An 18,661-nucleotide genomic window follows, 5' to 3' on the forward strand; every position below is an offset into this window, starting at 1 on the left:
TGGCTATGTCTAGGCTGCAGGCTTCTTTCAGAGGAAGCATGTCCGGAAAAGATCTTCCAAAAAAACTACTTCTGAAAGAGAGCGTCTACACATCAAAAGCACATCGAAAAAGTGATCTGCTTTTTCAAAAGATAGCGTCCACAATGAATGGACACTATCTCACATTTAAGCTGTGATTGCTATGGATGGAGTGGCCACCAGGGCACCTGTGCTTCTTCCTCTTCACTATTCTTTTGAAAGAACTCCCTCTTCTCTGTCCACACACGCCTTTTTCCGAAAGCTCTTTCGGAAAACAGCTTCTTCCTCATAGAAAGAGGTTTACCAATGTTGGAAAAATCCCTCTGTTCTTTTGATTGTCTTTCGAAAGAACGTGATTGCAGAGTGGACGTAATTGAAGTTTTCTCAGAAAAAGAGCCATTTTTCCAAAAAAACCTCTGTTGTGTAGACATACCCTCTGGGAGTAATTCCACTATCTGAAGACTCATCATGATTGTCAGTAGGACAACTCTTGGAGTAAGGGTGGTAGATGCGAGCCCTCAAGATATCTCTGTTTCATTTGTACATGGCACAGATGACTGTTGTTGCATACCAAGTCTAGAGTCCCTTGCAACTGTCTGTATCTGAGATGTAATTTGTTACTTAAGATATATGCACTATTATGGAAAGGTTCGTTTAAAAGTTAACCAGTTAAACTATATGGTTAACTGACCTGCTGCATTGTGCCGTAGGTAAAGGGCCATTAGAGCAGCCCCCAGCCTGCGGCACGATGAGCCTGCTGCGCTGCAGGCAGGGAGCTGCTTCAGTTGGGGATGGCCCACTGAACAATGCCATAAGTAGGAGGCTGCTCCAGCCAAACTGGGCAGGACCCGCCACATCACGCTGCAGGCAGGGGGCTGCTCTAGCCAGGGATAAACCAGTTATCCCAGTAAGCCTGCTGGAAAGGAATGCTTCCCTTTACATCCCTAGTTCCGTTTAGCATGCAGCCTGGAATTTGTATATGAAAGATATTATTTTCTTTGTATGTAGAAGTCATTGTTCAGTCTGGCATGCTTCTGTGAAGATGGCAAACTCCATTAGCGGCAAACAGGTAAGCGTAGTTAGTAGGTAATTCATCTCTGAATTTGGATGCTCGTGAAGTCCTTCAGGATCATTTATAATCCTGAATTCTGCAGATTGCTTTATGGATGCCTGTTTGAAGAATCTCACAAATATACTTGAAGCTGATGGAAAATTGACAAAGGCTGCTATGCTTAGTGTTCTTTAATCTCCTGATGTTGCTCTCATGAATTGGTGAATGGGCTTTTCACAATGAGTGCTTTATTGTGTTGAGAAAGCGGCTCTAAGTATAGTGATTTCTCATATATGACAGCCGAAAAGAAAAATAGCTCCAGACAGAAATGTCTGTGTTTCATTGATAAAGAAAGGCCATTTATTCAGTTACTTTATGCTTTTAATATCTCAGTTAACTTGAATTGCAGGGGTTTGGTGAGTTTTACAGAAGTTTAAATAGCCATTTATTATAGTAAACTGTTTATTACCTTCTGTTTCTTTACTGAAATATTGATTTTGATGCTGAATAAATCCAGAGTAATTCCATTGAAGTCAATTGAGTTACTTTATGGAAATAGGGAGGAGAATCAGGTCCATTTAGATTGCACTTGATTTGGATAAATCATAGATACATTTGAAGTGAGTCATAGAAATTAGAGAAAATCTATTAGGGCACCTACTCCATCAGCCACTATTACTACAGAATTGTTCCTTGCAATATATATAGAGTATAAAACTGTCTCAGGGTAGCCCCACATGATGGCGCCCACTATATGCTGCCAGTTTTGATAGAGATCCATTTCTTCATTACTGCTCCACTTCAAGAATGTGGATGTTTCTCTTAAATTGCATGGTTAACTCTGGATTAACCGTGGCACAACAGATATGTAATCTGGCTCCAGCATAGTTAGTAAATGGTTTGCTCTCACTTAAACTGGTGTCAAGTGTGAGGTACTGGAGAATAGGGTCCATGATGTTTGGCACTTCTGCATCTCCTAAATCATCCTGAGACCCTGAGCTTCCTTGCATTGGTGCAAAACTGGGAGCAACTCCCCTGAAGTTAATGGAGGAAAATCAGATCAAAGTCTGGTCCCCTTGCTTTAAAAATATTTTATTGAAATGTATCTCCCAAGAAGAGAGAGCTCCACTTGAACTGTTGCAGAATCTTCTCTTTATAAAAACCCAACTGAGGAATGTAAGAGACTGTGTGCTGCCCCTATAAGAGATTGGCACCGGCCCAAAGGAATTCTCCTTCGGGCACAGCAGCAGCCGCCAGCAGCTCAGTCTCTCCCTTGGTGTGTTCTGTCCCCACACACACACACTATTCTGCAGAGTGGTTCATGGGGTGGGGGAGGGAGCAGGGGACACCCGGACATCAGTTCCTCCCTCCTCTCCCTTTCCAAGCGAACAGAAAACTCCTGGGAGCAGTTTCAGGGGCAGCTGAATGGCATTGCACATCTAACTGATATACAGCAGACACACATTCTCCTACAGTGCAAAGTGCATGGAGTCAAACAGCAATAAATAGTAACCATAGTATATGGGGGTCACTGGCATGCAGTCTTCCTCTACATTTCACAATTGTTACTTTAGCTCTGAGAAGCACACTGTACTCGCATACAATCAACCATGACAACAATCCACATTCTCCAGGGGTGCCCCTTGGACACCTTGCATCAGTACCTGCAAAACTTTCTTTGGCCTTCGTCGTCCATTCATCTGTGCAGATTCAAGTGTTCTTTGTTTGATTGTCTTACTATATGGAATTACTCCAGTTATGTTGTAAAATTGAGTGATTATGTCTTCTTTAGACCTGCACAGCAATAGCCTGCAGCATTTCCATTGAAAAGCAGAAAGCTTCACACGCTTCTGTTTTTTTAGGCCTACTCTACACTAACCCCCACTGTTGATCTAATCTACGTGACGTCAGCTATGCCAATAGCACACATGAAGTTCGCATACTTTCCGTGGCGTCTTATGTGTGGTAATGTTGGCGGAGGCTGCTCTCCCAACATCGCCAGCTACTCTTTTCATCCCATTTGAATACCAGCTCCGACAGGAGAGCGCTCAGAGGTAGATTTATCACATTTCAGCAGATATGATAAATCAATGGCCAGTGGATCGATTGCTGCAGCGTCAGTCCCCAGCGTTGTGGAGACAAGCCTTTAGAACAGGGGTTGGGAATCTCAGGCCCAGGGGCAGGATGCGGCCCCTGACTTGCTGGGATCTGGCCCCCGAGGCTCAGCATTGGGGAGCCTGTGCTGGAGCTTCAGCCCTCCTGCCACCCACCCTCAGGGCTGGAGCACACACCGTCTACTAGGCTCTGGTGTGCAAGGGGAGTGTGCGGAGTGTCTTTCTCCTTCTCAGTAAAGGGCTTCTCACTTTGCTTCTCACTTGTGTGTGGTCCCTGGTGGACTTTTCTGTGGGTTAGTGGCCACCGACCCAAAAGAGGTTCCCCACCCCTGCCTTAGAGATTGTCTCTTGTATGCACAGAGCAAAGCAAGAAACTGCAGGGTTTGGGTTTTTTTTTTAATGTTTCATGGTAATGTTTACTTCTTCAAATGTGACCTTGTGTTGCTAGGGCAGTAGTCATGAGTTCAGTTCTGTGTTGAATCTTTAAATGATGGTTGAAGTCTCTTGCAGTCAGACTTTCTAGGCTTGCCACACTCTAATGCCGCTTCAGATTTGGATAGAAATATCACACTTTTCCAGCAGATTTAGATGTTACCATTTTGTCTTTTTGTGAGAGATATTTAGACTTAACATTTCTACTTCCACTGCTACCCTTTCCAACAATTTGTCTCCCTCTTCTTGCAATGGTCCGATCTGATTAACATCTGATTAACCCAATAACTAATATTTTAGCCACTGACACGATAATTTGTAAGCTTTCATTATTGGATCTTTTAAAAATTACTTTTAAGTAATAGTTAAAGAGGGTCGGTGAGAGCATGCAGCCTTGTCTGATATCTATCCGCAAATCAAGCCAACTATATTGCTTCTGCCCCACAAACTCTGAAGCCATTTTGTTTCCATAGACATTTGTTATTACATTTATCCCAACTCTGTCCAACCACAGGTTTGCCCAAAGACATTTGTGTTGTATGCCAGTGGGTCCCAACCTTTTTTATGCTGAAGACCGGCAGACCCATTCACAAACCTTTGGTGGACCAGTAACATTTTATTTGAATATTTGCGTATTCATTATGCAAATAATGAATATGTAAATACAGTGTTGCTTGGCTGCCTCGCCCTAACCCAGCCCTTTCCTTTCCAGTGCCTTACACCCTTTGATCCCTACCCCTGCACCTTATGACCTTTGACCCTTTAACTTCTGACCCCTATAGCTCACCCAACACCCTTTTGTCTGTGACCTCACCATGGCCTCACCCAACACCCCTTTGCCCCCACCTCAGTCCCGTACTTATGCTCCTCAGGGAGCATGGCTGTTACTGCCATGTGGAAAGGGGGAGCAGCTGCTAGCAGTGCGCCCGCTCCCTTCCCAAGCGCATCTTCTACCCCCATGTTGGGGTGGGGGGAAGTGCAGAGCCTCAGCCGGGCTGCCATTGACGAGGAGGGTGGGAGGCGTCTCTTCCTCCGCTGCTACCTCAGTGCTGCCGCTGGCAAAAGTGGCCACATGGGCAAAGCATAAAGCCCTGGCTGGCTGCCATTACCGAGAAGGGAGGGAGACGCTGCCTCCTGCTGCCACCTTAGCCCTAGCACCACCTACGGCAAAAGCGGCCGTGTGGGTATGGGGGGCGGCGTGTGTGCTTCCTTCTCCTTCAATCCCTCTCTCTCCCCAAGTGCGAAGAATGAAGGTGGGAGGAAGGCGCTTCCTGCTCCGCCTCCTCCTGCCATGCCATAGGCACCATGGCCACTGGAGCTGAGCCGCCACGAACAGCCTTCTTGAGCTTCGGCAGTTGCCGCAGCCCGGCAGCCAGCGGGTCATGACAGCCTGGCGACTGGGAACTGCTGTTGTATGCTATAAATGCCTTAGCAAAATCCACAAAGGCATGAACCATTCTCCCATCGTTCTCCAGCACTTTCCCACAGAGCAAATGCGGATTGAACATTTGCTTCGCTGATTTATGAGCCTAACGCTATATCTATGCGATACATCTTTTAATGACGCAGCTTTGCTCCTGTGGCCACAACGCTGCATGGTGCACAGTGTAGCTGCTCTCTGTCACTAGGAGAGAGTTCTCCCATCAACAAAATAAAATCACTTCCAGTGAGGGGCAGTAGCTTTGTCACTGGGATCACTGTCCACACTGGTGCTTTTTGTCGCAAAAGTTTTTGTCATTTAGAGCTGTGGTTTTTTCCTCATCTCCGAGTGACAAAAATGCACTGTAGACATAGCCGAAATCTCATTTTAGAAAAAGATTTTTCAGCACATTAGAATCAAAATCTCATCGATAGTTCATGGGATTTAGGCTCCTAAATCTGTTATACATTGGAACACTGAGCACAGTAATGTCTAAATGCCTTTAAAAATCTGGGTTCTAATTCAGTTGATCAGCCTCAGCTGGAAGGTAGCTGATCCATCACACCTGAGGCTGGGTCCATCTCCCTTTAACACTGCACCTGGCTTTGACTTATGCTTTTAGATTCAAATTCAGTCCTTATTACAGGCATCACTCAGATGGAACCTTCAGCTAGGCCTGAATTTGGCTTGTAACTGTAATGGAAATTCTACTTGACTCTAGTTTGTTCCAGTTCTTAAACTGTGCCATTTACTATGTATCTGAGCTCATGTTAGCAGTTAGTGTCATAACAGTTTTCATAACAAGGACAGGAAAAGTTCCATATGGGTGTGCCTCTATTCTTCTGTTAGTTTCTAGTGAGGTGGCCGTATTTTGACCATTACTCTGTTCATTTTATATAAGAATGTAATTTAGTTATAACTTTAAAGTTTTGTGCTAGCGAAGACAATGGCAGGTTTTTTTTCTTTCCCCTAGTACTAGTGTTTTAAAAAGATTTTTGTTACTTTTAATAGGCAAAATGGGAAACTCTAATTTAATAATCCCATTGCAGAGGGACTTTGTCTTAGGATATTGGTGACCTCACTGTAATGTAAGAATGGTCTGACAGAATCGTCCCCTACTCGGCCAGCTGTTCAAATTAAGTCCAGTTTAACAGTGAATGGAAATAGTTACCACGTGATAGCTGCTTGCACTCTGTGAAGTGAGTTTATTGTCTCAGTCCAAGTTTCTGTCATAGAAGTTGTCATACTGCTTGCCCATTGCCTTCTATATTCGAAAGATCAGGAGACTGTTTCCCACTCCAGGGTTGTCAATCTGGCTGCCTTGATCTGCATTAAATTCACTTTAGAAAGCAATCACTTTGCCCTTCTGACAACTTGGAAACCGCAGGTCGATAAGACTTGGCAGGACTTTGGGGGATGGAGCTTTTCATTGACTCTAACTAAACTCCAGTTCATGTCCCTCTGCCAAGACAGGGAAGTATGTGTTTCTAGGCCTGACCGTCTAGCCTGCAGAATAAACTGCCCTGTAATCTCTTCTGTTTGGGCCATTAACTAGATGAGTCTCCAGAGCAAGGAATGGTATGTGTGTCACTGCATCACAGTATTTCAGCCTAGTTAATGTTTTAACCTGGGTTTGTTTTATTTCAGAGAGGAAGCTGGTGAACCTGACTCTTGGAGCACTTTGTCCCATACCGTGCATTCGGGGGACTACTGTGTGAAACACCACCGTGGCCTGAATGTTTATACGCTAACGACTGAAGCCAAGGAGGAAGCAAAGGCCAGCATGGAGCATGACATAGAGCAGCTCCAGAAATACATAGCAAGCCACCAGCACGGGGTGAGAAAGGGACAGGGCAATACAGTGATTGTAAATGTGTAAATGCACCTGGGATGCCCACTGCTGTTGTTGCGAGCATCCAGGTGTCTTATAAGGAACTTTGCACCTAGAGCAATGCTCGCATAGGGATTTACAAATGACACCAGACCATCACATCTCAAAGAATCACAGAGTAAGAAACTGTTTAACTTAGATATAACTAATTCATTCCCAATGGGATGTCTACTTTGCTCTGATTTGGGAGTGGGATGTCTACTAAAAATCTCTGGCAGGTGGAGCTGGTCAGGTTTCCCTAAGGAGAAGCAAATCTTGTCCTGCACCTCCTTCCTCATGTGCCCTGCCTCTCTTTGCTTCCAGATCCTGACCCAACCCTGTAAGGAGGCGAGTTACATCTTGAGGACAGAAGAAATTACTTGGAGCACAGAGTAGCTTCCTGCAGGGTGGTTGGGTCCGTGAGCAGGCAGTGTGAGAAGGGTTCTGGTGCTGGCTGCGTTTATCTGAGAACTATGGAGGTGGGAATGTTTTTGTATGGAAGACGACAAGTATAGATCTGTCAGGAATTAGCACTCTGGTTGAGAGGAAGAGCCAGTGGAGAGGTAGTGAGATCATTGTACATAGTTAGATCACTGTACACTCTTCTGTAATACCTCAGTGCAGGATTCTGACTATGAATCCACTCCAGTTAAATGCTGTAGGAGTTCACAGTGGAGATTTCAGAAGCACTTGGCATTGGCCTGATTTAGCTCTTGTTGGAGCTATTGGGATCATGACCAGGGGAGCTACATTAGCTCAAGACTGAAGGGTGTGGAAAATTCCAATCTCGGTGCTTGAAAGAGGCTACCAGAGAGGATAATAAGCAAAACTGTGGTCAGAAATTGATAGTTCCTGAAGAACTTTGCAGTTTCCCTTGTGTGCCCACCATTCCTTTCAGATGTCTGTACATTTGGGTTTAATTCCACCATCTCAGGCCTGGTCTACATGAGGAATGTACTTTGATATAGTTACATCTCTTAGGAGTATGAGATATCAATCTCCTGAGAGAGGTAGCTCTACTAGCCTATCCCCTGATATGGATCAGCACTAGGTTGATGGAAGAATTCGTCCATCGACCTAGCTACTTGTCTGGGTAGTGGTTTACCTACACTACACCAATGAGAGAAGCCCTCATCTTGGCATAGGTAGAGTCTACACTGAAGAGTTGCACCTCTTAGAGTTGTGATATTTCAATGCTAGAAGAGTTACCTGGCATTGCTCGGCCCTTCAGGACGGTGGACTAGTGGTTTGATGGACGCAAGAGTCAGGGCAGGGGCTTGGGATGTGGGGGACTCAGGGCAGGAGGCTAGGCGTGTGGGGGTGCAGGACTCAGGGTTTGGGGGGTAAGGATGGCCTAAGGGTAGGCAGTGGGAGGTGCAGGAGTCAAAGCAGGGGATGGGGTGCAGGAATCAGAGTAGGGGGTTGGGAGGAGAGGGGCTCATGTGGAGTAGGTGGCTGCCAGCTTCTCCTCAGGGCAATGGAGGTCATGCACCCTGCCAATCAGCTTCTCCCTGGAGTAGAGAGGGAGGCTGCGCACCCCACCCTCCACCTTCTCGCTGGGGCTGGCCCAGGACAGAGAGGAGCTGCACACACACCCACCGGCTTCTCTCTGGGGCTGGCCTGGGGGCAGCAGAGGCCTCAAGGCAGCTGGCAGCTGCTGCTTGAGGTAGGTTGGGATGGTGGGGGCCATGCTGCTGGCTAGCAGCTGCTCATTGCAGTGCTTGCTACCCCCTGTGGTCATTCATGTGTATAACTGTCCCCCCCCCCCATGCTTCCTGCCGCCTGTTATCATGCACGAGTATAAATGCCTCTGCTATCACTTCCTGTTGGATACAAAACAGTCACAATCCACCCACATCCTATTATCCTGGCGCAAGCAAGCCCTGACCTTGCTTTAAGTTATGATAAGAGGAAGCTGTATACCAAATTTGGTGGTCCTAACTCTTACAATTTAGGAGTTCTTGAACAAACAGACATGCAGACAGATGCAGATTTCTAAAATATATAGTAAGAAGACTACTACTCCTTTTCTTTTAGAGATAAAAAGGAGGCAGGAGGAGAAATTTTTTTAAAATTTTTACTAGTTGAAGTTTTAGCGCACAGACCATTCTGAACAAAAGTCCTCACCGTAGTCTGCATGCTGAATGGTAATAACTCTGGGTTTCAACAGTTACAGTTGATATAAGTGGCCAACTAAAGTGAGCATTGAAATCGCCTCATTTTGCCTCCACTTACCACCAGATGACAGTAAAATATGTTTAATGTACCAAGCACATTTCTTTTTGATAGTGCAGATGCCTGACGGGTACATTTTGTCTGACAATGAAATCAGAAAAGCTATGTTTAGATTTTTTTTCCAGCCCTGTTTCACTTCAGATCTAATCTGATTTGAATTTGGAAAGCAGCCCTGCAATTACTTCATTTAGGCTCATTTAGGGTCAGCTGAAAGCTAGTTGGCTTTCTCTGGAGAAAGCTCTATTTTTCAGTTGATCAGCACAGTGACTTCATTGCGAGATTGAGAGGGCTCCCACTATCCCCTGACTTTGAAAACCTTGCTTGTTTCACAACAAGTGTCACTTTTGTTTGTGTGTATCTGTACTGGCTAGAAACCAGGAGAGCATTCCCTGTGCCACCAGACAGCTAATACTCCATTTTAAATTGTTCCGACATGCACCCACACAAATCGATCTATCATACGTTCTTGCTTTATGTAGAATAGTAGTTCCAGTCACTCTAGGCTACTGTATCAGACTAAGATGCCAGCTCTTCCAAACAATGCTCACTGTCTTCCAGTCATTTTTGCGCCTCCTAACCTGCCATGGAGTCTGGACAGCATTAGAACTGCAGTCTATCGGTAGTGGCAAGGGAGCACCTCTTTAATTAAGGACAGGGGGGCCGTCAGTTTTGCTGGACCCCTGGGCAAGGTCAGGTGGTCCCAACTCTGTGCTCCAGGAAGGGGTGGGGCTTGAGGCAGACCAGGCAGGACCGGGAACAGCAAACCTCAGTGCTGCTCGCACCACCCCGCCCCACCCCAACTAGCCCTCAGCACCATTCAGAGTGCAATTGCAGTGGCAGCAGCTGGGAACCCTGGGTCTCTTTGAGCTTCTGGGGTCTGGGGCAGTTTTGCCCCTCCTCTTCTGCTCCCCCCTGTCCCCGGTGTCGGCGAGCCTGGTTAAGGTTGTATCATGATGTCTATTTTCAGGTTATTTCTAAGTCCTCCAGTTTGATGTGCCTCAGGAGGGTGCATTGAGGGATTAGAGACTCAAATGTAGAGTCATGAGCATGGGGTTCTGGAGATGCAAGCCCCCCCCCCCCAAAAAAAATTACAAAGTTTCTAGGTGGGTGTGGGGTTCCCCCCCCCCCAGAACTAAAAATCAGTCTGTTGATATGATGCAAGTCAAAATGGCCTCCATTTGTTGAGTTTTATCTAGAGTAGTGTATGGCATCTACTAAATTTTTGGGTGATCCAAATTGAGAATGGTATTTAAGGAAATTTACATATTTATACTGTTCCTTCACAGATAGAGAAAAATGGCTAGATGGCTTCCAGTCATTTTATATGCTTTAAAGCAGGGCTGAGGAACCTGTTTTGGGTTGAGGGCCACTGGCCCACAGAAAAATCAATCGGGGGCCACATGCAAGGGAGAAAAAAACCCAAAACATACAATCCTTCACTCATGTGGCCCCCCATTGAGAAGAAGAAAGACACTCCCCACATTCCCTTTGTACACCACAGCTTATGTGGGCTCAGCCTAGTAGATTTTGTGTGCTCCAGCCCCACAATGGGATAGTGGGGGCACCAGAGCACCAGTGCTGGCTTCCCAGTGCTGGCAGGAGGGGGCTGAGCCTCGGGGGCCAGATCCAGTCAAGCTGGGGGCCATATCCGAGTACTTGACCTTAATTTCCCCACCCATGCTTTAAAGCTTAACTCTTGTGCATGCTCTAAAACTCAACTATTTAATTGGATAGCTTTGAAATTTGGTGTGCCTCTTGGAGTCACAGGGTAGCATTAGTTGTCCAGACTTTGACCTCGGGAGTTACTGCGTTATAGCCCCTGAGTTACAGCCCCTTTTGTCAAAAAATCAGCTTCCTTTTGCTGCCTTGTACGATTAAGCTGAGAGGTACTAATGACTAAGGCTGACTATGTTATGGAATCCAGGGCTTCCAGAGGTTTCTGGGACATTTTCTGCTTCAGCCTTGGAGACACAGGGCTGGAGTTGTCAGCCAGTGAGGGCATTAGAGCTCACAGATGTAGCAGGAGCAGGCAGCTTTGGAACTCCCAGCAGCAGGGTCTGCTGGAGTTCAGTAGGTGGTGGGTGGCCCCTGCTGCCACCAGGGTGGCTGGGGTGGGGTGAGGGCTGAGTTCTGTGCTGAGGTTATTACCCCCGTAAATTCCCTGCTGCCCTTCCTGGAACTTTGAGGTTCCCCAGGCAGTGAGCGGAACCAGAAGAGAGTACTGGGCCCTTCTCTTCTCCCCCATTTAATCAGGGCTGTTTTTAATAAGTCTTGCGCAGGACACAGGCTTCCATGATTTTTTTGGTAGAAATGTAGCCGTGTTAGTCTGGTGCAGCTGAAACAAAAAACAGGACTGTGTAGCACTTTAAAGCAGTGGTCCCCAACACGGCGCCTGCGGGGGCATTTGTGTGCGCCTGCCAAGTGCTCGGGGCTGGCCTGGCCCCAGGCACGTGGCGCATGTATGATGTCGGAGCCGGCCCCGGGCACATGGCGCACGGTGAGCGCCGGCCCCGGGAGCGCTTTGGATTGGCCGCCCGCGCTCTGGGCACTCGGCGCTTGGGGGTGAGGGGGACGCTGGCCCCGGGCGCGCAGCACTTGGGGGAGCGCCCCCGGGCATGCAAGTGTCCCCACCCCCGGGCGAACGGCCCCGCCCCCTGGCGCCCAGCAACCTCCAATGGTTGGAGACCACTGCTTTAAAGACTAACAAGATGGTTTAATAGGTGATGAGCTTTCGTGGGCCAGACCCATTGTTAGTCTTTAAAGTGCTACACAGTCCTGTTTTTTGTTTCATGATTTTTTTGCTTATTGCCCATGACCTTCTCATGACTTTTACTATGGTAAAATCTTAGTCTTGCTAATGGCTGATCAGTCAGAGACGTCTTGATGGCTGTGAACTCATCCTGTCATTAACGTAACCAAATGAGATGTTAATTGCAAACCAGTTGTTATAATTGGTGGGCCGTGATTGGCAATTTGAGTTTGTGGGTGTGATGGGGCATTCCGTATTCTTTACGGGAATATGCCTATGAATTAGCCATACACTGGAGTATGCTTTATGCAAGACACTTCATGTGAGATGTCATTCAAAAGGTTGTAATTTACCAAATATGATTATCCTGTTGGTATGCCTGTATCACTTCTGTATCTGAAGTTAAGAATATTGACTGTGGATTTATTATTTATATGTTCATGTTGGGAGCATTAACGACCCATTGGGTGCAACAGTGAAGAAGCCAGAAACTGAGCTAAAGGCCTGTGGCTCAGCTCATGAAGTAGGGAGACAGAGGCTTTACAGAGACATGTGACCCTATCATTTGATACTGGAATCCATCTTAAACTTAAACTCCATGAGAAGCTGGGAGGGAATCAAACTGAAACAAAGGTCTCCCACCGTGGGGTAGAGAGTGAGATAATTTTGGCAATCTGTTCTCCCTGGCTTCTCCACCGAAGATGACAGCTAGAAACATCTTAAGACTGAACTGGGGAAAGGTAGAGCTCTGCAAATCTGTGGTTATCCACTTTATATCCATGGGTATCTGCACTCAAGGATATGGAAATAAACTAGGGAAATACAGTCTAGATGGGGCAACTATAAAGTGAATGCATAACTGGCTGGATAACCATTCTCAGGGAGTAGCTATTAATGGTTCACAGTCATGCTGGAAGGGCATAACAAGTGGGGTCTCTTTTGGGACTGGTTCTGTTCAATATCTTCATCAACTATTTAGATATTGGCATGGAGAGGACACTTGCTAAGTTTGCAGATGATACCAAGCTGGGAGGGGTTGCAAGTGCTTTGAAAGATAGGGTCATAATTCAAAATGGTCTGGACAAACTAAAGAAATGGTATGAAGTAAATAGGATAAAGTTTAATTAGGACTCCACCTAGGAAAGTACTCCACTTAGGAAACAGAATGGGAAGCGACTGCCTAGGAAGGAATACTGTAGAAAGGGATCTAGGGATCATAGTAGGTCGCAAGCTAAATAAAGAGTCAACAGTGTGACACGGTTGCAAAAAAAGCAAACATGATTTTGGGATGCATTAACAGGAGTATTATGAGCAAGACAAGAGAAGTCATTCTTCCGCTCTACTCTGTGCTGATTAGGCCTCAGTTGGAGTATTGTGTCCAGTTCTGGGCACCACATTTTAAGAAAGATGTGGAGAAATTAGAGAACGTCCAAAGAAGAGCAACAAAAATGAGTAAAGGTCTAGAAAACATGAGCTGTGAGGGAAGACTGAAAGAACTGGGTTTGTTTAGTTTAGAAAAGAGATGACGGAGAGGGGACATGACAGCTGCTTTCAAGTATCTAAAAGGGCGTTACAAGGAAGAGGAAGAAAAATTGTTCTCCTTGGCCTCTGTCAAGGTAGCTATACTGTCAGGGTGGTTAAACACTGGAATAAATTGCCTAGGGAGGTTGTGGAATCTCCATCACTGAAGATAGTTAAGAGCAGGTTGGATAGACATCTATCAGAGATGATCTAGATAGTTCTTGGTCCTACCGTGAGGGCAGGGGACTGGACTTGATGAACTTAAGGAACAATCAGTTTCACACATACAGAATGGGAAGTGACTGTCTAGGAAGGAGTACGGCAGAAAGGAATCTACGGGTTATAGTGGACCACAAGCTGAATATGAGTCAGCAGTGTGGTGGTGATGCAAAAAAAGCAAACATGATTCTGGGATGCATTAACAGGTGTGTTGTGAGTAAGACGCGAGAGGTCATTCTTCCGCTTTACTCTGTGCTGGTTAGGCCTCAGGTGGAGTATTGTGTCTTGCACCACCTTTCACTGCATTTGAAATTCTGGGCACTGCATTTCAAGAAGGGTGTGGAGAAATTGGAGAGGATCCAGAGAAGAGCAACAAGAATGATTAAAGGTCTAGAGAACATGACCTATGAAGGAAGGCTGAAAGAATTGGGTTTCTTTAGAAAAGAGAAGGTTGAGCAGGGACATGATAGCAGTTTTCAGGTATCTAAAAGGGTGTCATAAGGAGGAGGGAGAAAACTTGTTTATCTTGGCCTCTGAGGATAGAACAAGAAGCAATGTGATTAAACTGCAGCAAGGGAGCTTTAAGTTGGACATTAGGAAAAAGTTCCTAACTGTCAGGGTGGTCAAACACTGGAATAAATTGCCCAGGGAGGTTGTGGAATCTCCATCTCTGGAGATATTTAAGAGTAGGTTAGATAAATGTCTATCGGGGATGGTCTAGACAGTATTTGGTCCTGCCATGGGGGTAGGAGACTGGACTCGATGACCTCTCGAGGTCCCTTCCAGTCCTAGTATTCTATGATTCTAACTCTTGAGGGCCTTTCCAGTTCTAGTATTTAGTTTCAGGGGTAGCCAAGTTAGTCTGTACAGGATAAACATAAAAAAAACCTAGTTTTTTGCTACAAGACTATTTGTTGTTTTTTAAGTTTATCCTAGTATTTAGTGTTATTTATCTAGTGTTTAACCACTGTGAAAGTTAGAAGTTTTTCCTAATGTCCAACCTAAAACTAAGTGGAGTACTTTGTATTTGTCCTTATTAAATTTGATACTGTTTAGCTCAGGCCGTTTCTCTAGTTTGTCTAGACCATTTTGAATTATGATCCTATTCTCCAAAGCACTTACAACCTCTCCCAGCTTTTGGGAGTGCAGAGTGAAGTGCGTGATCCCTATCTGAGGTCCTTTCAGTCAGGAGTTCTAGAGAGACAGCTTCCCCCACAGCCCTAATAATTAGCCATTTTCAAAAAGTTTTTGTGTGGGTGTTTTTGTTTTTTGGGTTTTTTTTTTTGGCTCTGTATTAGAAGTCAAACAATTGTTCTGAAGAGGAACAAAATGGTCTCTGTCTATCACATGTTACCCCAGGTAGTGCACGGCACCTGTTAAATCCTGAGGGGATCCCAGTTGCCCAGTTGTGAATGGTATTTAAGAATAGGCACATCTGTTTGCAGTTCTCCAGGCACCAGTAAAGGGAGAAAAGTGAGAAGTTTTCTGTGGAGCTGCTTTATTTGCCTGGATAGGTCAAGGGGGAAGGCGGGGGGGGAGGAGGATTTGTTTTATTAGCCCCTGTGGGAGGGTGGCAAATGTCTGCTTTCAGCTTTTGGGGTGGATTACTATAGTGTTTCCAAAGATAGAGTATCTGTAATCCTCCTACAGGGGAGCAGTTCAGCTCAGAGCCAATCTTGAAGAGAACTGTATGTACCATTTTGGAGCTGGATTGTACATTTGAATGCATGTTTACTTAATACTGCAAATTACAATTGGATCTTGCTCTTCACTGAGTTTAAATGTAAATCCATTCAAGCAGTAGTCTTCAAAAGTAGTCCTCTGGCATGACTTAAAAAATCAATTTACTGTTCCAGTACATTTTGTAAACGTGCTTCAAGCAGCTATACACGCAGAAATGGAGGGATAGACTTGTCTCATTTTGCATGCACTCAAGTTAACGTTACAGATTGAATACATGCACAAGTGACAGAAATCAGTGTGTGCACCTAAAGGGTGTGCCATGCCGCAAGTTAAACACTCATAGTCGTTATTTCCTTCTTTTCAGAATGCAACAGAACAGCCGGAGCCTGAGCTGAGCACTTCAGAGGACAACTGCAATACAGGAACAGAGTTGAAGGGTTATCCGGCTGCTGCAGCTCCCCCCTCAGAAGAAATGCCAACAGAAGAAAGCACGTCTGCATTAGTTAACTTTGATGCTAAGCAACTCTCAGCCCCAACATGCCACAAGGAAAGCCAGTGCGACAGTGGTAATGATACATCTGATGATTTGTTGAGCCTAACGAGTACAAAGAACCCAGGGTTTTCCTGTGAACGTCAAAATAGTGCTATGTTGAGAAAGAAGGAAGAGGAGGGGCCAGCGGCTATTGTAGACTCTGGGACTGTATCAGATAAAAAGGACGGCAGACTGAGCTCCAATGCTGTAGTAAATGGTGCTGCTAGCCTCTCATGCTGTGGAAATACAAGTGAGGAAACTGGAATGACATCCACTGGAGTTATTTTGAATCAAGCAAGCCTGTGCTGCAGAGATAATACTCAACAGGAAGTGCGAATAATTGAAGAGCACACAACTCAAAGTACTATTGCAGCGGCTGAAACTGCAGGCAAAGCCCCAACACCCTGGGAGGGGGTGGATGTGGCTATGGGCCAGACAGAATGCAAGAACTGTACAGGGATGGTGGATGCTTCTTCAGTCCAGCAGCATGAGGAGAATGGAGGGGATGAGACAAGGGGCTCCAAAACCACATGTCTGAAAGAACCTCCCCCAGTAAGTGGGAAGCTGATCCATGCAGTTGTGCCCTTGCTTGGAGATTTTGGTGACACTGTTTGTGATGGTGAAGAATGTGAGGGTGCACAAGGGATACAGGCGCAGGATAGTGTAAGTACACATGTCAACAGTGATGCTGTTCCTGTTGGCTGTGGGGCGACAAGTGACAGCAAACGGAATGGACCAGACTCAAACAGTGAAATTTCGAAGATGAGTTTGTCAAAAGATTTGGTCCAAGAAGAACCCATTGTAAAGGAGAGGCAGAATGTGATTGCCAACACTGAAGAGGAGCTGCTGGTGACTCAAATAAAAGTTTCAGAGAATGCACTGAAACAGGATCCTGTTGGTTTGGAGGTGAATAACAATAGTAAGAGTGGCAAGCTGGGAGTGGAAAATGTAAATGGAGACATTGGACTGAATGAACTGGGTTTGAGCGACAATATGCCCAATGACTCTAATGCTGAAATGAAAAACAAGCCCCTGGACAGGCCTGGTCCGAGTGATGTGGAATCTATGAGTTGCCCTGAAAGCAGTAAGACTGTTGCACTTAGCGTTGAAAGTGAAGGTGACAGCCAAGCCCTTAAAAGAATGCCACAGGAAACTGAAACTATGGATGGAGGAAGCATTGATTCTGCAGAGGGAGGCCTGGGGTCTGCTGGCAATTGCCACGCTGAGAACAAAGCTGTTTTAAAAGGTGAGGAAATGTGTGACAGCTTAAAGCCAGACACTGCTTCAGCTAGCAAATGTGAGTCTGGGCCACACCTTCCACTTGATAAAGACTTGTCCTCAGCAGAAAAAGTGCCTCTACAAAACCAATTAGTGATATCAGAAAGCATTTCAGAGCAGGAGGGGGTTGACAAGCAAATAAAATCATTCTCGTCTTCCTTGTTTAAAGGAAATGTACAACAAGAAGAGGCAATCGGTCAGGAGAGAGATGCAGCAGTGGCACCTCCAGGACAAGTGGTGTCTGTGCATAGCAATGATCCTGTCTTCCCTTCATGTGCCATGGGCACAGAGTGTGTACAGGATAATTTAATGGACACACCCTCTGCAAATCATAATAAAGAACCTAAACAAAACCAGGAAGTAGCAGCTGCCACAGCCGCAGAAAGAGCAGTGCTTGCTGAACAGGACAATTCTGTGCATGGAAAGGTAACAGCAGAAACTAGTTTGCCTCTAGACAGTGAGGAAAAAGACGGGCAAAATCCGTCACAGACGGATGAAGAGAACAAAGCGGAATCCAGTCAGGAGCTGCGTGAAAGTGGGACACTTGGCAAGGAGAAGGGGTTGTCTGAGGAGCTTGCTGCTGTTGTGAAATCCTCTGTTTGCTCTCAGGGCGAGGAGACTGCAGTGAATGACAGTAATGCAGCTATTGGGCAGAAAGGGGAAATCTCCTGCCAGGAAGCAGATGACAATGCAGCAGTGGATGCAGAAGAAGGTATTGTACCAGGGTCTGAATCAGAGTACAAATTGCTGCACACAAAGAATGAGCCTTCTCCCAACGCAATGTTGAACCAAGAGCATGATCTCAGTGAGGGCATAGAGGGAGACACCCTGCAAAGCAGAGCACTGGACTTAAAGGAGGTCTTTGCTATGGAAGCACCTTCTGTTCCCTTTGAGCCTCTAGGTGTAGCTGTGACATCCACTGTAACAGATGATCGAGAAAAGGAGGAGGAAGTGAACAATGTACTCTCCAGAGCATCGCTTCAGCCTATAGCAGAAGAACCCCCCTGTGACAGTGACTCCAGCACTGACACCATCTGTTTGACCAGTGAGAGAGAAGCTGGGTCTGAAGTGAAAGAAACCCAGCAAGAGGTCTTGGATTTGTCCAGCAAAGACCCAGAGGAGCAAAGCAATCCCGTGCTGGAAGCATGTTTCTCACAGTCAGTTCTATGCAATATAAATGCTGCTACTGAGCCTTCAGAGGATGTGGAGGCAAAGAGCTTGATTCCAGAAGCTGATTGCTTGCAGCTGGATAATGTTGCCAACAGTCCTGTTGCATTTGTTTCTATGTTAGAAACGCCTTCTGTCCCTGAATCTGCAGTTGAGAAACTAGAGAGTGTACCTGTTGGGGTTCTGCCCACATCCTCTCCAGAAGCTGGAGTGGTTACGGGAGCCATCCTTAATGGAGAAATGGATTTAAGTTTGCAGTTTGAACTAACGAGGAACGGGGATGCAAGCCCAGAAGCACTAGGATCTGAGCCCATTACAGGTAAGCCAAATTGTGCATTTATTTTATACAGCACTATACATGTATATGGCATT

At 45.9% G+C, this 18,661-nt stretch overlaps 1 protein-coding gene across 7 annotated transcripts in view; it reads left to right on the top strand.

The window, feature by feature from the left end:
- Window positions 1–18,661, top strand: part of AKAP13 (A-kinase anchoring protein 13) — a 374,025-nt gene that overhangs the window by 186,156 nt on the left and 169,208 nt on the right. For all 7 annotated transcript variants that reach the window (XM_075897023.1, XM_075897024.1, XM_075897028.1 and 4 more), the window contains 2 exons: window positions 6,683–6,872; window positions 15,677–18,608. In XM_075897023.1, coding sequence (XP_075753138.1) covers window positions 6,683–6,872; window positions 15,677–18,608 — 3,122 coding nt within the window. The remainder of the gene's footprint in view (window positions 1–6,682; window positions 6,873–15,676; window positions 18,609–18,661) is intronic.

The sequence above is a fragment of the Pelodiscus sinensis genome, chromosome 14 (assembly GCF_049634645.1).
Source record: "Pelodiscus sinensis isolate JC-2024 chromosome 14, ASM4963464v1, whole genome shotgun sequence".
Taxonomy (NCBI): Eukaryota; Metazoa; Chordata; order Testudines; family Trionychidae; genus Pelodiscus; species Pelodiscus sinensis.